At 42.2% G+C, this 20,330-nt stretch overlaps 1 protein-coding gene across 3 annotated transcripts; it reads right to left on the bottom strand.

Moving 5' to 3' along the window:
• Positions 1-2,164: 2,164 nt before the first annotated feature.
• On the bottom strand, positions 2,165-3,814 carry LOC123771282 (uncharacterized). 3 transcript variants are annotated; one of them, XM_045763758.2, is made up of 5 exons: positions 3,713-3,814; positions 2,927-2,968; positions 2,771-2,854; positions 2,393-2,686; positions 2,165-2,316 (listed from the first exon to the last, which is right to left on the bottom strand). In XM_045763758.2, exons 2-5 carry the CDS (start codon positions 2,966-2,968, stop codon positions 2,203-2,205), a joined length of 534 nt encoding a protein of 177 aa, XP_045619714.2. In that variant the 5' UTR covers positions 3,713-3,814; the 3' UTR covers positions 2,165-2,202. The 3 variants fall into 3 exon arrangements, with proteins under 3 accessions (XP_045619714.2, XP_045619717.2, XP_069161239.1); XM_045763761.2 differs by having other exon boundaries at positions 3,734-3,814; XM_069305138.1 differs by having other exon boundaries at positions 3,616-3,720.
• Positions 3,815-20,330: the final 16,516 nt, after the last annotated feature.

Raw genomic sequence — 20,330 nt, 5'->3', positions numbered from 1 at the left:
GCGGGAAGGACGAGGAGAGGAAGAGCGCAACACGCGAGCATAAGAGATAATATATAAAGCGGGAGACGGCGAACCTGGCGTCTCGCCTCAGGAAAAGATAAACGCTCCCGGTGCTTCAAGTTGAGGACGGCTGCCTCAAGCTTGTAATGGACACACGCACGGGAGAAGGTAGGATGTGCCTCACCGCAGTAGAGGCAACGAGCCTGGGGAGAAGTGCACTCCAACTTAGAGTGACCTTCGCCACCACACAAAGGACAGAGAGAGACAGTCCCAGACCAGCGGAGGGCACCATGCCGAAACCTCCAGCACTTGTTGCAGAGCCAGGGAGAAGGAATGTACTCCTGGACAGAGCACCTGGCACCAGCAAGAGTGACAGAGGGTGGAAGGGTCCTACCATCAAAGGCAATCTTCACAACCCGGAGGGGTTGACGGCGACTACCACGAGTAAACGTGCCCACCTGGAGAATAGAATGGCCCTGGGCAGCAAGGATATGTCGAATATCGTCGTGGCAGTCGCGCAGGTCCCGAACACCGGTCGCAACATGGGGCGGGAGCAGAATAATGCCAACACTGGCATTCAACTGAGCGTTCTTTTGACCCGAACAGGGGTCTCGCCAAGGCAGGATAAGGCAGCCAAGCGGGAAGCAGCATCCTGAGGAGCAGCAACGACACATGTACCGAGACGAGTGGGGTTGAAAGTAATGGAGGCATCCACGGAATCAACGAATTGTCGATGGAGGGAGAAATCGTCAGGAGGCGCAGAATCAAGAGGGAGGAGATCAAAATATTTGGCCCACGAAGCGGGGCCAAACAAGGCTTGATAGGTAGCAGAACTGGAAGGAATCGAGCGAGGGCGGCCGTGACGAGGACGGCGGTGAGAACCCCCAGAGAGAGAGGGGTTAAAAGGCGCAGTAGTTACAACTAGAGAAGGAGCCGCGCCAGGGGACGAGGTAGTCACCACTGGGGGCTTGGGGCTCGACCCAACCACAAAGGAGGGAGGGGAGCCAGGGGAAGGAGTCAGAGAGGCCAAAGGAGGAGCAAGGTCGGGGCCCGATGCAGCGGAGGCTACAGAGCCCGGTCTTCCAACACGGACTGACTCGGGGGCTTGGTCGCCCACCCCACGAGCCTGAGAAGGTAAACCAAAAACGGCCGAAACAGGGGTCATCATCATTACGAAAAAGAAATTTAATTCACGAATGTGCCCCCACACCCACCATGAAGCCACAATTAGAGGCAGGACACCCAACAAGAAGCTATCGCCGATCTTGCCGGGGCCTCTTAGGGGTGCGTCGTGAGTATACACCCCACAAACGCCACCTTAAGAAACCGACAGTCCGTCGAGATCTGGTTCGGTGACGAAAGGGGGATTGACAATAAAAGGTTCCCCTCGCTCTCGACGTCGGGTACTACAGTTCTACGGGTGCAAGAGTATGCCTCCTCAAGCACCCGGGCGTCAAAATAGAAGAAGTCCAAGGGAAGAACCAGAACAAGCAAAAGGTCGGCAGGAAACGGCAAGCAGATAGGAGAAGAGGGGGGAGAAAAAACGAAACGGAAGGAAAAGGAAAAGGTGCCCAGCAGAATTGGAGAGGACGGCAGCAGGAGCACAAGGCTAGATTAGGACAGAGGACTGTCCCAAGGAGCATCACACTCCGGCAGCCGCGCACCGAGCCCCCACACGGCAACAACGAGCTGAGCGGGGAGGGGACACAATTAGAGAAGACAGAATCAGGAGTGCAAGGCCATAAAAGGACAGGTATGCTCCCCACGGAGCATCACACTCCGGCAGCCGTCCACCAAGCCCCCTCACGACGGATGGGGAGGTGGTTAGAAGTATGAAGTCCTACAGCAGGCATTTAAATTTCTTTACCAGTCTTATCACCTTTTTTAAAACTCCACTATACAAGGGGCAGTTTTATTCTATTAGCATGCTTTATCGAGTCACTGGCCGACTAATTAAATTTCTCAAGATAAGGCATTTACCAAAGCTAGTGCCTGCATGTGTAGAGATCTGTAAACTATTGTGTTTCGTATTAACAGTTTTTTGCCTAACTACGGTATGCAATCCAACTTCTCAAATTATCTGCCATTCATTGCAAAGTTTACTGTAAAAGTTGAGCAAATGAAAACTTTCATACAACATACTTTTGAGCTAATAAAAAGCCTATTTCATTTATAGGCTTTTATTTCAAGAAATTTAATAAATTAAGCATAGTATCTGGCGGTGGTGGAGGTAACCGTAGTAGTTACTATTTGGGTGATGGTAGTTACTATATCCTGCACGAGTTCTTGTGTAGATACCACAGGGACCGTCTGGATCTGCAAATACAAACATTATTGACGTTTGTTTAATAAGTTAATGAACACTGGCACACGTTAAAGATTACATTGTTACCTCGTGAGTGACAGCCACGTGGGTGATGGTCTGCCAGTATTTAACAGTGTCTGTTGTGGTGACGAACTGACTGTAGACGGAGACCATTGTGCTCACTGGGTAGACCCCCACTGTAGCCGTCACCAACACTACCGGTGTGGAGGTGACCCTTATCACAGAGGTCACCGTCTGTGGCTGCTGGGGAACAAACTCCCATTGGGTGGTTGTCTGGGTGACTGTCAGGGTGATCGCTGTCTGCTCAGTAACCCAGACGTCAGAGGTTGTAGTCTCCCGCAGAGTGTGGGTCAGGGTAGTCTGCAATATTATACACCATTACCAAATGGTTAATTAGTTATAAATAACAGGTTGGTTAAAACAGGCAATGCCATAGTTACCAACCTCAGTTGTGACGGTGGTGGTTGTGGGGGTGACCACTGGCAGGGGCGCGTGGGTGCCGTATGGTTGGTACGCCTGACCCTGGATCTGTTGGGGAATTATTTTTTAGTAACAAATATTTTGGTCAATATTTCAAAGAGTAGTGTAAAATTATGTTACCTGGGCGATACAACCGAGGAAGAGTAGAGCAAATACTGCCATCTGTAAGGAAGAAAATGCAGTTTTTAATTAGAAGCGAGATATGCGTTATTAGCTGCCATGATTAAATAATTCTGATTTACTATCAGACTTTGGAACTATTTAAAACTTGGTTCATAATACTTACACTTGCTCAGATAACTAATGCCGGACCAAGGAAGACTTTACGTAATAGTATGGCAAATTTTATATAAGTAACGGATTTGAAGACTGTCAATATATTAAGGAGTGTTTGAAGATACTTCGGGGGGGGGGGGGGGGGGGGGAAGTGGGCGGGGGCGCGTGTGCGCCCATGGAGTATTTTAAAAACTATGCCCCTAGAAATGTTATTTTAGTTATTAACCGATAGGGTAGCAACTTCAATTAAATGTCAAGTGTCATTAGAAACTTTTGTCTAATATGTATTTGGATATTTAAATCCAAGAGCAATCTCAAAGTTAAAAAGCATATCAAGACTTTGATACTTATTGATACTATATTTACGTCATGTTCTATGTTGGGCAGATATTTGTTGAGAACGTGACGTAGAGACATTAAAAGCTACTAATAAATACAGCCTAAAACTATTAAAATTGTTATTTTTAAGCTCCTCATGAGCGGTCATAAATAAACAGATTTCACCAAATTGAAGAACAGAAGTATTTACTTACAAGAGAATTTAAATATATTAGGCAGAAACTGTGTAAACAAAGCAGACTAACTTATTCAGAAATCATGAATATTTAATTACAACATATAATATCTAACCTTAAACAACACTTAACATACAAGAGAATGTACCACACAGACACCAGTGGACTAACTGAGGGTTGAAGGCGGCCCGAGCACCTCGTTGACTCAGCACCAAATACTTTAGGGGAAAGGTAGACAGTTCCCCACAAAAGATGCCACGGCCACCATAACAGCGCCATCTATTGACTGAACCGTCAGCTACGCTCCCAGTGGAACAAAATGGTGTGAAGACTCATGGGGTTTCAATATTTATTTATTTATTTTTATCATCTCCAATAAATCATTGCGTTTCTATTTTATAATGATATTAAAATATTAATTTTATTTGCAGCCTTTCTGTCGCATTACTGATTATTAGCAAAAAATAAAGGTTTTGCTTAGAATATTTTCTTTAGTTTAAGAATATTTAATTATCAGTAATTCTAATACCATAGTCCGAAATGTATATATTTACCACCCGAGGCCTACACTCCCATATTGAGAAATAACACCGCGGGCTTAAATTCATATATTCAACACCCTAGGTCATCACTCACATATTGACAAATAACACTGTAGCCTCAAAGCCTATATTTACAACCGTATGCCTACTTATCTCCACTTGTGAGTTGAGAGTTGACACTCCTCTCCCTCAGATCTGGAAGAAAATCCCTAAATTAGTGGGTATGTTTGTTCCAGATATCTCGCCAGTCAAGTTCAATTATGTTCATTAAGATAATAAAATATATCTAGAGTAGCTTAGGCTATTTCTACCTTCACTTTCGTGGTTCTGTTGTGTCGGATCCGGTGTTGGTAGCATCCAACCTGGGTTCACGCTTTTAGACTGTTAACTCCGGTTCTCATCTTCCTCCCTATTTTCTTACTCGTAAGCCCCTTCTTGAATCTTGTCCTTTAGATTTTCGCACACATCTTCAGTGCCCCTATAAAGACCTTTTTTTTCTCTCCCGGAGTCACACTGGAATCCAGTCTGCCCTGGCCCTCTGCGGTTCTAAGGCAGCGGGCTCAGATGACATTACTTATGAGATGCATCTTTCTCAATATACATTTCAGTTTTTACTGAATATTTATGACTGTATCTGGGAGTCGTCGTCAATCCCCAAGGAATGGTTCGAGGTTATTCATCCTGTTGGAAACCAGGTTCTCTACGAACATCCCGTTATGACTTCCGCGCCAATGGTCTAACGCATTGCATCTGCAGACTTTTTGAACGTATGGTCCATGACCCTTTGATGTCCGAAACCCGAAACGAAACGCTATGCGTGCTAGTGGCTTTACAACAATGTAAAACGTCAAGTCTCTGTTTTCTCTCATAAACCCAATGCATCATCTTGGATATAAATAAATAAATAAATAAATAAATAAATAAATAAATAAATAAATAAATAAATAAATAAATAAATAAATAAATAAATGTGGTTCTTGGAACGCTATCACCACCTCTCACCTTCTCAATTTGGCTTTCACAAGAGTCGCAGTACGACTGATATCTTGGTGAACTTGGAGGTCTATATTCCTACTGTCTTTGCTGCGAAGACTTCCGTTGTTGCTGTCCTTTTTTGTCCTGGACAAAGCGTATAACAACACCTGGAGATACCGTACTTCCCCCCAACAGGGTGCCGGTCGGCCGAGCGGACAGCACGCTGGACTTGTGATCCTGTGGTCCTGGGTTCGATCCCCGGCGCCGGCGAGAAACAATGGGCAAAGTTTCTTTCACCCTATGCCCCTGTTACCTAGCAGTAAAATAGGTACCTGGGTGTTAGTCAGCAGCCATGGGCTGCTTCCTGGGGGTGGAGGCCTGGTCGAGGACTGGGCCGCGGGGACACTAAAAAGCCCCAAAATCCTCTCAAGATAACTGTCCTTTTAGCCTTCGTGGTAATCTCCATCTCTTTCTACAAAGCTTCCTCTCTAGTCGTTCCTTTAGAGTGAGGCTTCGTACCAATCTCTCTGTCTCTTTTCGCCAGTACGAAGTTGTACCCAAAGTTAGTGTTCTGAGCACTACTCTTTTTCTTTGTTGCTCTCAATGGTCTTTTTGCCTCCCATCCTTCTGGAGTTTTCTCAGCTTTATGTTGACGATCTTACCCTCTGCTGTCAAGGTGAAGACTCACCTTTCCTTCAACGACAACTTCAGTTTGCGATTGATGCCGTGTTGTCCTGGGTTACCAATCATGGCTCCAAGTTTTATTCAAAGAAGAATTGTTCTATGAATTCTACTCGGAGGAAGGTCATTCTTCATCCCTCTTTGTCGCTTTATGGCATTCCTCTTCTTTATAAAGTTTCTTCTAAACTTTTGGGGTTAATCTTCAACACCCGTTTTTCTTTGTCGCCCCATATCTCTTACCTCCGAGTTGAATGCTCTAAGGCCTTTAACTGACTTAGGGTGTTCTTCCATTCTTCCTGGGGCGCTGATAGACGCACACTCCTCTCTTTACATTCCTCTCTCGTTCAGTCTATACTCGATTATTGTTGTCCCGCTTACTCGTCTCCCTCTTCTTCGTTGCCTTCATGCTCTGCACCATACTGGGGTTACGCCTCAGCTCACCTTTCGTTCGTCCCCTAAACTAAGCCTTTCGTCCTGTCTCTACAGGATCGTCGAGATCGCTATTGTCTTCGCTACAGCGAGCGGTCCCTACAAGTCCCTCACTCTCGCTTACATCGCTCTTTGACCGTTATTCCACCTGTGGATCCTGTTCCCTTACACCAACTTCCTTTTTTGTTTTGTCTCCCCCTTCCCAACCGAAGCCAACTGCACTATCTCTGCAGGCACAAATAGTAAATGCACACACACACACGCACCTACAAAACAAAACAAAAAAATGTGTTTATCTGCCTATAATCAGACCCTGAGTGTGTATTCAAGTTAAGATCAATGTGTAGCAAAGGAGTCGCAGAAGCCCAGCTGTGGGAGCGTTCTCTGCAGCCTCACAGTCCAGAGATTAAGCCCAGCATTGGGGATAATTAGCTCATTTTTTGTCACTCATTACTGATTTAAAACTCTATTTTGTTCTTGTTTCTTCTTTCTTTACGATTTGAAAACGTTGATTTTTACGTTTCACTTTCAAGATTCTCTGTTCCTGTTGCCAACATTTCTCCTCATGTCGATCCATCCTTGCCCCCCATGTAGGGTCCCACTTTCAAAGTTTTTCTAAACCTTGACCCATATGGCAAAGCATTCTACCCTTCCTACAGTTCTGAAACACCTATTCCTTGAACACTTTTCTTCACACTCCCACTAAGTTTACCGACGGTGTAGGATATTCCGCTGCATTTCCTGACCAGACCTATATTCTCATATAGGTCTGGTGGGAGCCTGGCCTGGAGACTAGCATCTTACCGGCAGAATTTTATGCAAATTTATATGATCACGGTCGTCGTAGGTGATTATCACAGTTCCCTCATGGCTCTAGAGTAATTTAATCTTGTCGATTCTGTGGTAGTCGAAATTCAACATTGGCTGTTTCTAATCTCCAGCAGCTTTAAGACAGTCAAGTTTTGCTGAGTTCCCAGCCATATTTGTGTTTCCATAAAGGACTGTGCGGACGCTGCCATATTCAACCGCTGTTGAATGTGCTGACTTCCCAGACATGCTGGAAGTCTTGCCTCCAGACTGGTGAATCTGTGGTGAATAAGATACCTTTGATATCGCTCGCCTTATGCACTTTTGTTCTAGTATTGGCATACTTAGTGATATTTAGCGACTTTTGAATATCCTGCACCTCTGATGGTCTTACATAGTTTCCCCAACTTGGTGCCTTCTTTTTATAATTACTTACTTCATCCCATCCCTTTGGTCCCTCCTCACCCATACTCCTTTTACTCCCTTCCTCACCATTTCCCACTACCTTTGCATGGCTCTCGCTTCACCTACTCAACTTGGTCCTACCCCCTCTCCCTACACCCCCTCCATCCCTGCTTCTTTCCATATCTATAAAATATATTTTATTAGTAATAATTATAGTGTCATCATTCAATTAAAATAAATTATGTTTTCATTGACAATAATAAACACTTTTGATTTGAGAGCAGCTCTCTACCGTGCAGCCATTTGGACGGCACAGTAGAGTGATGGTTTCGCTTCATGCTGGTCGGCGTTCAATCCCCGACCGTCCAAGTGGCTGGGCACCATTCTTAACCTCCGGCCTATCCCAAATCCTTATCCTGACCCCTTCCAAGCGCTATATAGTCATAATGGCTTGGCGCTTTTCCCCCTGATAATACTCTCCAACACACATCCCTCCTAGTACAGAGAGAGAGAAGTTTAGATTATTTTATGGGATTATTGCCTTAGTTTAAAGGGCACAGATTTTCATATAATTCTCCAGAGGCACATGAATATAATTGTATTTTAACAAGATGCTTTAATATTTTTTTCAGTATTTGTATTGTATTGGGAAGGACAGAACAAAAAATTGTGTGGCGTCTGAATGTGACCCCAGCACACTGTTCCCGAGTGAATTTTGGCGACCCTGACCAGCCTATGCCCAGCAAACAATTTTAGGTTGCCACAACATATCTGGAAAGTATTTGAAAGGATTGGAAACGTTTGTTTTATCGTATCAGATACGATATTGTGTGTGGACTTAAATAGGTTACCAAAACTTATAACCAAGACATATGTATCTAACACTAATTTGAGATGTTGTGGCAACTTTACACTCCTAACATGAGTCATTCATAATCCATTCATACACCAATATGAATCTCTTGTGAAAGGTTTGAGCCTTATCTGAACCCTTTTCACATCTTTGTGTTTAAAGTTAAATTTCTTGAAATTAAATTATATTATTTTATATATTATATTATTTTTATTATATTTTATTTTATAATGTATTATTATTTTTCTTATATTTTTTTATATTATATTATTGTTTTCAATTTAAATATTAAAACCAATTTAAGGGTAAAAAAATCAAATAATTTATATTTCTTTTATTATTTACTAACAAATCAGCAAAAATACAAAAACATATGACCTATATAATTATATATATAATATATATATAAATAATATATATATATATATATATATATATATATATATATATATATATATATATATAAGAATGTAGTGTAATAGTATATATATTATATAAATATATATTATATATATATATTATATATATATATATATATATATATATATATATATATATAAATAATATATTTATATATAAATAATATATTTATATATAAATAATATATTTATATATAAATAATATATTTATATATAAATAATATATTTATATATATATAATATATTTATATATAAATAATATATATATAAATAATATATATATATAAATAATATATATATATAATATATATATAAATAATATATATATATAAATAATATATATATGATAACCATCTTTGTAACCTATATGTAACTCCCTCTTTGTAACAAAGTTAAAATAAAGCAAATATATATGTGTACATACAAAAGAATGGGGGTGGTAGAAGATAATATTAGTGTTTAGTGAGTGACCACAAGGTCTCCTCTGAATACTTTTTATTTTCTTCTCCGAGGCTATGGGTCCCCACATTGGCACCAGAGGTCTTCCTCACAAACTTTTTATATAATATATATATATAAATAATATATATATAAAGGTAAAACTAGCTAGTTATACGTAGATATATCTACCTAACCACCAAAATGTCAATCCATATCTTTTATTTTAAACAATGCTGTTTTGTTGACCAAATTGTATTTTTACTCTTTTTCTGTCATGTTTCTCCCACCCCTGTTTTTTCCCTTTTTTCTTATTTTTTCTCAACATAATTCATACTTTAATTAGGCGGATCAGGACATCACCTGATCAAACACATCAAACATCGTTTGACCACCATCAAACACACATTTCGTGTGTGTTTGACGCTCACTGATATGTACCAGCGTTGTTTTATATATGGTGCTATTCTATCTTACGCTTTGTTGCTCTTTTTTACCTACGGGCTCATAGAACATTCTATTGCGAAAACATTGGCACAAAAATGAATGACGTACATACAATAATAATGTCAGGACAGTGAAATAATTATAAACTTTCAAAGCGCTGTATCGCCCATGTGTCGTCGTGTCACCAATACTGGGTAACAGTTCCGCCACTTCCCACACTCTTGCGGGTGGGCAGCGACCATTATTCTACGTTTATATTCATATCACCGTGTTGGGAATTTCATTGCGAGTACATTGATACCAAAATTAACGCTGTAGGACAAGTGTGGAAGTGATAACAATCCCAAGAGTAAAAACATTTTGTTGCTCTTGGGCACTCACGGCGAGTCATCTACGTAGGTATTTATTGGGTGCTGGTATTCATATAACTTTTGGTGACCGTTTTTACTGATGTTCTTCTAGAGAATGTTATTGCGAACACGTTGGTACCAAACTGAAATACATAGCTCGAGAACTAAGGTCAGGAGAGTAAAAAGAGTATACACATTTTTGTTTTGACGCTTAATTAAGGTTATTGTGAGTACTCATCGCCTGCCTAGAAACTGGAACTAGTAATTCCATCTATCATCATACTATCATACAAGAGGAGCCACACATATATGGATCATCCAATAAAATCAGCAGACTTCTAGATGTTACTACTGCTCGGCTTAGACTCGGTTACAAGTATCTCTGGGAATTCTCATTATCTGCTGATGTAGACCTGACCAAATGTAAACTGTGTCAACAAAATTATTCGCACACCCTCCGTCACTATGCGATGGAGTGCGAAAAGATACATGAATTTAGAGACAATTCTATAACCAATGTTCCAGCGATGTGTCAATATTTCATTCAAAATGAGCTGCTACCAGAAATTTTAGCCAAATATCCCCAGTTTGCTAACTGTAGATAACAACTAAGTGATTGTAACCTATCCACCGCTGCCCACTGGATGGGGGGCGGTGTGCAGGACAAACATATAAATTTTGATACTAGCTCTCCACATATGTCAGTTGCTTAATTTAGAACCTGTACTTGAGGTTGATCTCGAACCCATTGTTGATGTGATGACTTATATTGAATTTTGTAACTAGCTCATCAAGATTGTAACTTGCTTAGCTAAATGAATTGTGGGGTTCAGTCCCTGAGCCCATTATGTGCCTCTGTAACCCTTTCCACAACCGCCCACAAGATGGGTATGGGGTGCATAATGGGGTGGGGTGACTTGGCCAAACGTGCCACATCAAAACCACAAGTTGACATTGAATGTGAATTAACAATGAGACAAGTAAGATTTATACTAATACATTTATACTAACTCTGTTGAGCGTTGACCATTTATACATCAAATCTGTTGATGTGAGCACTTTAGTTTAGTCTGCCGTTTAAAGAAAAAAAGAGCATATCAATGGTATATCACAGAAAACGAATTTATCATAAACTCATGTATTTGTCTTATCATATTGAACTGCATTCATATTTTTAATATATAACAATATGAATATACAAATTTCTGTAAATCCCCTACCATGTTGGAATCTGTGGAAATGAATGAGCAAATGTGCTGGCTGAAGGCGCTGAAGGAAACCACATTGGTTTCATTTTGGATACAAATGTCCATGGAGATTCAAAATGGAAACTAATTATATAGTTGAACTTGCAGAGAGGAGTTTAAGAATCTGTGTTGAGAGTGATGGACACAGCTGCATCCACAACAGCAGGCACCCTCAAATGCCCGTCATCCACGGACACACCCACAATCACCACCAGAGGATGGAAGTTCTCCTTCCAGAAGCGATTTACACGGTTGATATGCCCGCACTGCATCTCGCAGCCTGGTCCCTCTACATCCCGCAATGGAAGCAGGTCCCCGACTGCGAGGCATAATACATACGTAAATAATATCCCATCAGTCTCACTGACGACGGGATGTCGAACTGAAGCCGCATTTCCAACGTGCAAATGCCATTTAGAACGCCCTACAAGCGACTGGAAGAGATAATTCTTCAGCACAGACACCACCTTCCCAAACTGGCCAAAGTTTCACCGTAACAACACCGTAAACTCATTAGGGGCGCCATGGACACTGACGTAAATCAATGCGCCACTGTGGTCGGAGAAAATTACAGACCCAGCAACTGGAATGTGCGCCCATCAAACCGGCATAGAAAGACCCACCAGGCCTCCTCAGTAGAAAGGTCCACTACAGCCCGATGCTTCGTTATCAGTTCAACAACACCAACGTCAGCAACGTCAATGCACAACACGTCGAATAGTGTCGTATCCACAGTAATGTAATTCGCAAGTCCTGAATATTACAGGCCAATCAGATGTGGACCGCAGCACGGTGGGGGGGGGGGGGCAGGGGCCCCTCATCACTCGGTGAAGTCAGATGAGACCGCAGCACGGGAGGGGTCAGGGGCCCCTCATCTCTCGGTGAAAGCCGGTCACAAACACAACAATGGACTGCTCGCTAGTCTGGTGCACCACTAACTGGAGAGAGCAGGCAGCATGTCTGCCCCCTCTAGTTTCCAAACACACAATCCCTTATGTTTGTGTGTTGTTTCACACTACTAAGTAATGGTACGGGAGTTCAATCGACAGTTCTGGCGCTGATCCATGAAAGGATGGGGGTTTGAACTGGATCATCTGGTCAAACCTACAATGGATGCACGTATGAGAGAAGGCAGCGTGGGCCTTTCTGCATTTGATGCAGACAGCTCAGGAAGAGGTGCCAATACTATAATGTCCAGGATCACTATACAAGGGGCAGAAGGACATCATGCTGCTGCAGTTAGGAAAACTATGACAGAGTTTCCAACACCTTTTGCAGAGGCATAGAGAGAGAATGTATTCCTGAACGGATCCCAAGGTTCAGTAGGGACACCATTCCTACAATGCTTGCTTGACCCGATGTCTGTCTAGCTGGTGCTAACTAGAGGAGCCGATTAGTTCAGGTGGGCTGCCCTGAAACTCCAGTTTTATCTTTTTTTCCCTCCACCTAGGGGTCAGCCGCAGGGTAGCCTCAACCTCTAGATGAAAGGACACTAGGGAGAGCAGATATCTCCATACACCACCAACACATAGGAACGTGTATAGCTTGTACCCCGTCACAGCAGGCAATGGAGGGGAGCGGGAGCTATCCCTCCTACCTGCGGGCGGTGAACAAGTGGCCCCTCACTGCGCCAAGGCACCGTCTACTGACGGAGGGTTGGGAGAGGGGGGGAAGGGAGCCAATGACTAAGCATGGTGTGGGACCATCATAACCGGAGATATGGAGCCCGATATTCAGTCTGTGCAACTCTTAAGCCTAGTCGCCCTCTCAGAGCCAAAGATAGTTATGTATTTAGAAGTACGTGATTAGAAATTGGACTTCACAGCCCTGCACCCTTTCCCACTATGGAGCCCAACAAGGGGAGGCACAAGCACACGAGGATCCTCGGGGCTAACATGGTATATGCGGGTAATTATTTAATGGCTTTAAGAGTAACCCAAGGACTGATTGGAATAGCAACCCTACAATGTCCAGTTGACTAAATGTGTGAACTAGACGACTAATTCAGGAGGGCCATATAACCTCTCATTTTATCCCTCCCCGGGCTAGATGCTACAGCCACTAGGTAGGCTTAACTAAATGATGGAACAGAAGTGAATGCATGGGTTCGATCTCGGGCGCCGGCGAGAAACAATGGGCAGAGTTTCTTTCACCCTATGCCCCTGTTACCTAGCAGTAAAATAGGTACCTGGGTGTTAGTCAGCTGTCACGGGCTGCTTCCTGGGGGGTGGAGGCCTGGTCGAAGACCGGGCCGCGGGGACACTAAAGCCCCGAAATCATCTCAAGATAACCTCAAGAAGAAGATGGGTCTATGCACAGGAAACACACGAGAGGCACTTCGCTTGTGTACCGCCACAACAGGCACATTAGAGAACAGTAGCAGCCACTCACCTACCCAGGCGGAACACAAGCCAAAGCTCCTTCACATCAAGGAGTAACCGAGGCGGGAAATAAATTTGAAGTCCTTGTATTTACGTCTTCAGTTATGAGATTCTATTGATTTATCTTTAGCTATGAGAGATAATTATCTGTCCAAAGTTGTAGGCCAGACGCTTAGGCCTAGTGTCACCTAATTTGACAGACAATTGACCGGGATGAACATCCCAGCAAACACAAATCATCTACACAACGTTCGCCTATCTCTTCCCATAGGTGTGGGAATGATTTGCATTGAGAATGGTGCAGGAGAGCCTTTGAGAAACTTTTACTCAAAAAATCCAAACACAAAGGTTTAATTATAAATTGTTTTTCTACAATTATTTTCTTCCAAATGTAAAACAAATAGTTTTTACATGTTTAAATATAAAATTTATGGTGTTTTTTTGTAAAATTCAGTAATAAATTGTGAATGATATATATTGGCTGAGTGAAACCTTTAAAATCCATTTAGTTATAATATGAACAGAAAAAAGTAGTTTTCCAAATTTTCTAAAAATCGCTCTTTTTAACACAATTTGACTCCTTATGCATTCCACTAAACACTATATCATGTTTAAATATATAATTTATGTATTATTCCCTAAAATAATTTATATAAATTATATAAGTTGCTGGAAAGTGGTGTGAAAGAATCTGAAAACTTTTTGTTGTGTTATAATTGGAATGTTCTTATTAACTATGTCTCAAGTTCACAGTTTATCAAACAAGAATATTAACATTCGTCAACTCTTAAAATCTTATATGTTATCTTGCTGGTGCAAAATGGGTGAATCTTTAGGAACAGCTAGTATCTATATATCACAAATGGTGTTTTCCCTAACTCAAACAATGTAGGGTTTATTATTCTACACATATTTCTAATGACTCTTAGATGTTTACATTCTCTGAAGTATAATTGTGAATGTAGGGTTTATTATTCTACACATATTTCTAATGACTCTTAGATGTTTACATTCTCTGAAGTATAATTGTGAGGTCGCCCGCTGGTAGCTGTATCATCGTTGTCTGTGATTTCTGTGGCTGCCATGTGTGCTGCTGGCGTGGGTGTGGAGCGGGTCGACCCTCCTCCGCCTCACTTTTGCGGCTGTTACATTCCCCCCCCCCCCCTCGAGATGTAGACCGGTGGCAGCACAGGGGACATGTCGAAGGATGGCTAGAAGGACGGTTCTAGCCACCCGGTTGCAATTCTTTTAACCATATTGTGGCACAGTCGATTAAGGCGTGCCTGGGATCATCGCGGACGTAGGTTCGAACCCTCATTACGGCCCTTGTGGATTTGTTCATTTGATACATCACGCTATTGTGATTTCTGTGTGTAATATCCTCTTTGTTATGCCCATTCGTCCACTTGCACACCTCTATCATGTCACCCCATAATTCTTCGCCTCTCTAGAGAATGTAATTTAAGCTTTGTCAATTTTCTTCATATGACAAGTTTCTAATTTTGGGGGTTAACTTTGTCATGCTATGCTGAACGCGTTTTAGTGAATTTATATCCATTCTATAGTATGGCGACCAAAACAGAACTGCATAATCTAAATGGGGCCTAACCAGAGCAAGATATAGCTGAAGAACAACACCAGGTGTCTTATTAGTAACACTTCGATTAATAAATCCCAGTGTCCTATTAGCATTATTACGAACATTTATGCATCGAGTTTTGTGTTTTAAATTCTTAATAATCATAACTCCCAGATCCCTTTCACAATCAGACTTCGCAATCTCAACACCATCTAGCTCGTATCTTGTAACTCTATCATCATTACCTAGCCTCAAAACCATACATTTATCAGCATTAAACTGCATCTGCCAATCTTTTGACCATTTCAAAACCCTATTAAGGTCGTCTTGAAGTTATTGCGAGTCTTTTTCCGTGTTTATTTCCCTCTCCATTTTTGTATCATCGGCAAATTTGCAAATATTACTGATCAAACCTGAATCTAAATTATTTATATATACATTAAAAAATAACAGAGGTTCCAGTACAGATCCTTGAGGGTTAGGGAGCCGGTCGGCCGATCGGACAGCACGCTGGACTTGTGATCCTGGGTTCGATCCCAGGCGCCGGCGAGAAACAATGGGCAGAGTTTCTTTCACCCTATGCCCCTGTTACCTAGCAGTAAAATAGGTACCTGGGTGTTAGTCAGCTGTCACGGGCTGTTTCCTGGGGGTGGAGGCCTGGTCGAGGACCGGGCCGCAGAGACACTAAAAAGCCCCGAAATCATCTCAAGATAACCTCAAGATATACTCCACTTACAACATTTTCCCATTTTGACATAACCCCATATATACCAACTCTTCTTTTCCTTTGGTAAAGCCATGCAGTAATCCAACCCAACACAGCACCCCCAATACCATGAGCCTCTATCTTTGTAATCAGTCTTTCATGTCTCACTGTATCAAAAGCTTTGCTGAAGTCAAGGTACACAACATCATAAACCTTTCCACAATAAACTGCCTCAACCTTGCTGGAATAAAATGATAGCAAATTTGTTAAACATGAACGGTCATTTGTAAAACCATGTTGTGAATCATTTATTAATTGATGTTTTTCAATATGAAGACAAATTGCATTTGCAATTATCGATTCAAGTAACTTTCCCACAATAGATGTTGGGTCCATGATATGGTAATAATGTCGAAGGTGGAGGATGTCCTCTTCACTTATAATCTTGAGGTTATCTTGAGATGATTTCGGGGATTTTAGTGTCCCCGCGGCCCGGTCCTCGACCAGGCCTCCACCCCCAGGAAGCAGCCAAACATCTGACTAACACCCAGGTACCTATTTTACTGATAGGTAACAGGGGCATAGGGTGAAAGAAACTTTGCCCATTGTTTCTCGCCGGCGCCTGGGATCGAACCCAGGACCACAGGATCACAAGTCCCGCGTGCTGTCCGCTCGGCCGACCGGCTCCCGGAGACAAAAATAATTGAGACAAAAACACGACAAAACAGAGTGGACATCACAGTTCATACAGTGAACACGAACAATTTCCTTGAATGGTCTGAGAAACCAAACGGAGGAAAAAAAAATACCAAATTTCTAGCCTCCATGCCAGAAATTCCAGCACCAAATTCATAGGCGCAGAAAGGGACTGTATTCCTGAGTGGAGTTTCAGGCACCAGCAAGAATTACCGAGGATGGAAGGGTGCGACTATCAAGGGGTACAGTAACGAAGTTAATTTGCTAAGTTAACTTTTTTTTGGTAAACACAAATACAACATAACAAAAAAACATCAACAGCATCATTCACATTTACAAAGCAAGAAACACATTGACAAACCTTAGAACAGGAAAACATACAAACAAAAGTCGTACAATACACAATATGGAAATATAAACATTGGTATCAGTGATATGCAGTCAGAGAAGAAAAAGCACTAGAGCACTATAACCCAACAATAACCAGGCAAGAAACACATGAAAACAATAACCCATATCTCACAGCACCTCAAAACAAATAAAGAAAGCAACACAAAGCAAGAACCACACACACATAGTTAATCATCATATATATCCGGATACAGACGACGAGGGTACTTCTTGCTGTAGGCATTCCACCGTGCCCACAACTCCGCAGATACGTTAACGTGACTACATGATCCCCGCGGTCGATGCATAAAGTCAGGAACATCCAGCTCGGCGCCCTCCACCACGGGGGCGGAAGTCACGGGAAGTGGCCGAACAGAGCTTGTCGGCACAGACGGTGGAACCACAAGGGGGTGTGTCACAGGAGCCGGCCGGACATAATACAGCAGCACAGCGGGCAGAGTCGCAGGGGACATAGTCCCAGATGGGAATGATGCAGGGGCCGACACCAGAGGGGGCGGATTAACAAAGGGCGTTTGAGCAAAGGGCAGCCGCACAGCTGTCAGCATCACCGAGGGCAGATGCACGGAGGGCACAGACATGGACGTCAACGGCATGGGGGCCACCGGAACAAAATCTTTCTTAAGAACCAGCACCAGGTCCCCCCCTCCTCTCCCGCATCCTCGGCCGGTGCCACAACCTCCCAACCGGGGAACCAGCAACAGGGGATGCAGAGGCAGCCGGAGAAGACACAGGACCAGGGATAGGCGATGTTATGAATCTTACCTCCTGTGGAAGTTAGTTTCATGTATAAAATATTGGTAGACACAGTGGAGAATGTTTTATAAGAAAATATCTACAGCTGTTATCAGGGAGGCCGCTAGTTACTAGTAATACTCCGTCCAGCAAAGTAGTATCTTCTCAGCAGGAGATTGTCAGGAATAATGTGAACTGGAATAGCCTAACTATGCGAGGGAAAAATGGACTCAATCTAAAAGCATGCATTGGGAATATGGTATATAAAGTCAATAAAGAGTTTGATTGCAAGTGTAAAGCATAGAATATTAAGGGGCGATGACGCAAAAGAGGTGGACGCCATCTTGACTTGTGGGGAGGTGTAATCCCGCCAAACACACACCGAAACTACGACGTTGGTACAACGTTCGAACAAGTTTTAACACCTCCTAACCAGTTATAACAACCAATATAGCAAGTTGTAACAACGTTCTAATACGTCATAAACAGGTTAAGCCAAGATGTAACAACTTTATTACAAGTAGTAACAAGCGGAAAATAGAGACAGTTACGGTTTGTGTTTCCAGGGTATATAGCTGCCGACCCAGTCCTGCTATTTGAGGGGTTTTCTCCTGCCGTACAGACAGATAAGCCTACCTCCGTATCTAAACAGGGATGCAAGATATTGTAGAGTAGTTATGCAGACTTTGGAGATGTTTGTAAGAGAGAGTCCAGGTTTCCTAGAGGTGTAAATATATGTGTCACTGGGTTGACAGCTGTGGTGGCTGTTTGCACGGTTCCGGGTTTGGGACGGTGAGCCTTAGGGTATCTAGAGGCCGCTAAAAACTTTTCAATAATACTAAATGACCATGTATAGTAAGGATATCACCTTATTGAATATGTTTGTGTGTCTTTGCATATAAATTTGTGTCTATGTACTAAGCTGTTTTTCCTTACACCTTGATTCTTCCCTAGGCTCAAGTACAATCATCTATTCCCCTACACAACATTTAAAGATCCATCACCACTAAATTCTTAACAGGCCTCTGAGACACAGCTATGACAAAAGTGTTTGACACACGCCCTTGTGATACAATTGGGTAGCCTGTCCGGGAGCACCTCACTTACTGAGCAGCCTGATCGAAAGTCGAATAAAAGTGGATAGCCTATAAGTGTAACCTGACATAAAAATTGTGTAGGCTATTTATTCACTTTAACTTGTGTAGAAATTTAGAATATTTTTAATATTGGTATAATATGAATATGTACTTTATTACTTATTCATGTACAGTTTGTTAATCTTTATGAAAAGTGTTTTAAGAAATTTTTGTGTGTGTTCTCGAGTGCCAAAAAAAAAATACCAATTGACAAGGCAGTCAAGTGAACTAAGCACTGTCCTTATCAGTTTTCAAAACAAATTCTCAGCCTAAAAAGAGAAAGGTGGTGCAGAAGCATAAATTTTGTGTTGGAGTCTGCTGTATCTTAGCACACTAAAAATGGATTTGGTAGCACAACAAATTGTCAACAATCCTAGTGTTGAGGGTTTGAAAGCGTCAAAAAAGTCTATCCTAGTGGCTGTTGGCAAGCACTATGGACTATTATTGCACATGGGAATGGTGAAGACGGAACTCCTAAGAGAGATAATGATGCACTGGGTAGATGAGCAAACTCTCCTTCAGGAAATATTAGATCTGTCCCCGTCCACCAGTGGTGCAAATGTAACTGCAGGAAAGGTGGAGACTCAGATGCAGTGGCAGGCAGAATTGGAACTAAAGAAGTTGCAGTTGGGGGCAGAGCAAGCTCAGAAGAGGCTAGAGGCAGAGCAAGCTCAAGAACTAGCTATGAAGAGGTTAGAAATGGAGCATGCTCAGAAAAAAATAGAGTTAGAGATTAGGCTAGCAGAATTGGGAATTAGATCAGAAAATACCGGTGTTACTGACTTAGGAACACATGGGCAGTTAAAGGTTAACAAAAATGTCAAGTTTCCTCTATTCTGCGAGACTGACCCAGGCCAGTTCTTTACTCATTTTGAAAAGTTGGCACGGAGTATGGAATGGCCTGAAATGCAATAAGTAACTCTTCTGCAGGGTCAGCTGGTGGAAAGGCACAGAAGATATTTGCAGCTATGACTGAGTGACAGTTTTGATTATGAGAAGGCTAATGGAGCCATCCTTACTGCTTATTAACTTGTTCCTGAGGCTTATAGGCAAACGTTTAGACAACTGAGACGAGACCCAAGTCAAACCTTGGTAGAATTTGCACAAGAGAAATATAATATGTTTAATAAATGGTTAGATGCAGAATAAATTAGGGATCTGGACTCTAAAAAATTTACTCTTAGTAGAAGAATTTTTATCTTGCATACCTTCTAACGTGGCTTTGTATTTGGCAGAGAAATTACCCAGAGATATTTATGAGCTGGCTGAATTAGCAGATGAATATGAGTTGATGCATAGAGTAACTTTTAAAAATTAAATTCAATCAAATAGGCAAGGATCTGGTCGAGCAGTAAACTCCTCAGATTTAGGTCCCACAAGTGCCCAACAGCAGGTCAAAGAAACACTTTTTCAAAGGTGCCAGGTGGTAAAGAGAGTAATGTGAAACCCAAAGAGGATCACACCAGTAATAAGCCTCACCCAGAGTTGAAACAGTGTTT

Source organism: Procambarus clarkii, chromosome 54, assembly GCF_040958095.1.
Source record: "Procambarus clarkii isolate CNS0578487 chromosome 54, FALCON_Pclarkii_2.0, whole genome shotgun sequence".
Lineage (NCBI taxonomy): Eukaryota > Metazoa > Arthropoda > Malacostraca > Decapoda > Cambaridae > Procambarus > Procambarus clarkii.
Note: the sequence above shows the minus strand (reverse complement) of the source record. Positions and strands in the feature narration are given on the sequence as shown.

Excerpts from the sequence above, each read along its gene's own strand:
- LOC123771282 (XM_045763758.2), bottom strand. The coding sequence starts at position 2,968 with ATGGCAGTATTTGCTCTACTCTTCCTCGGTTGTATCGCCCAG. Across the intron at positions 2,855-2,926 it reads TCCTCGGTTGTATCGCCCAG|ATCCAGGGTCAGGCGTACCA; the intron begins GTAACATAATTT and ends ATTCCCCAACAG. Across the intron at positions 2,317-2,392 it reads ACGTGGCTGTCACTCACGAG|ATCCAGACGGTCCCTGTGGT; the intron begins GTAACAATGTAA and ends TTGTATTTGCAG.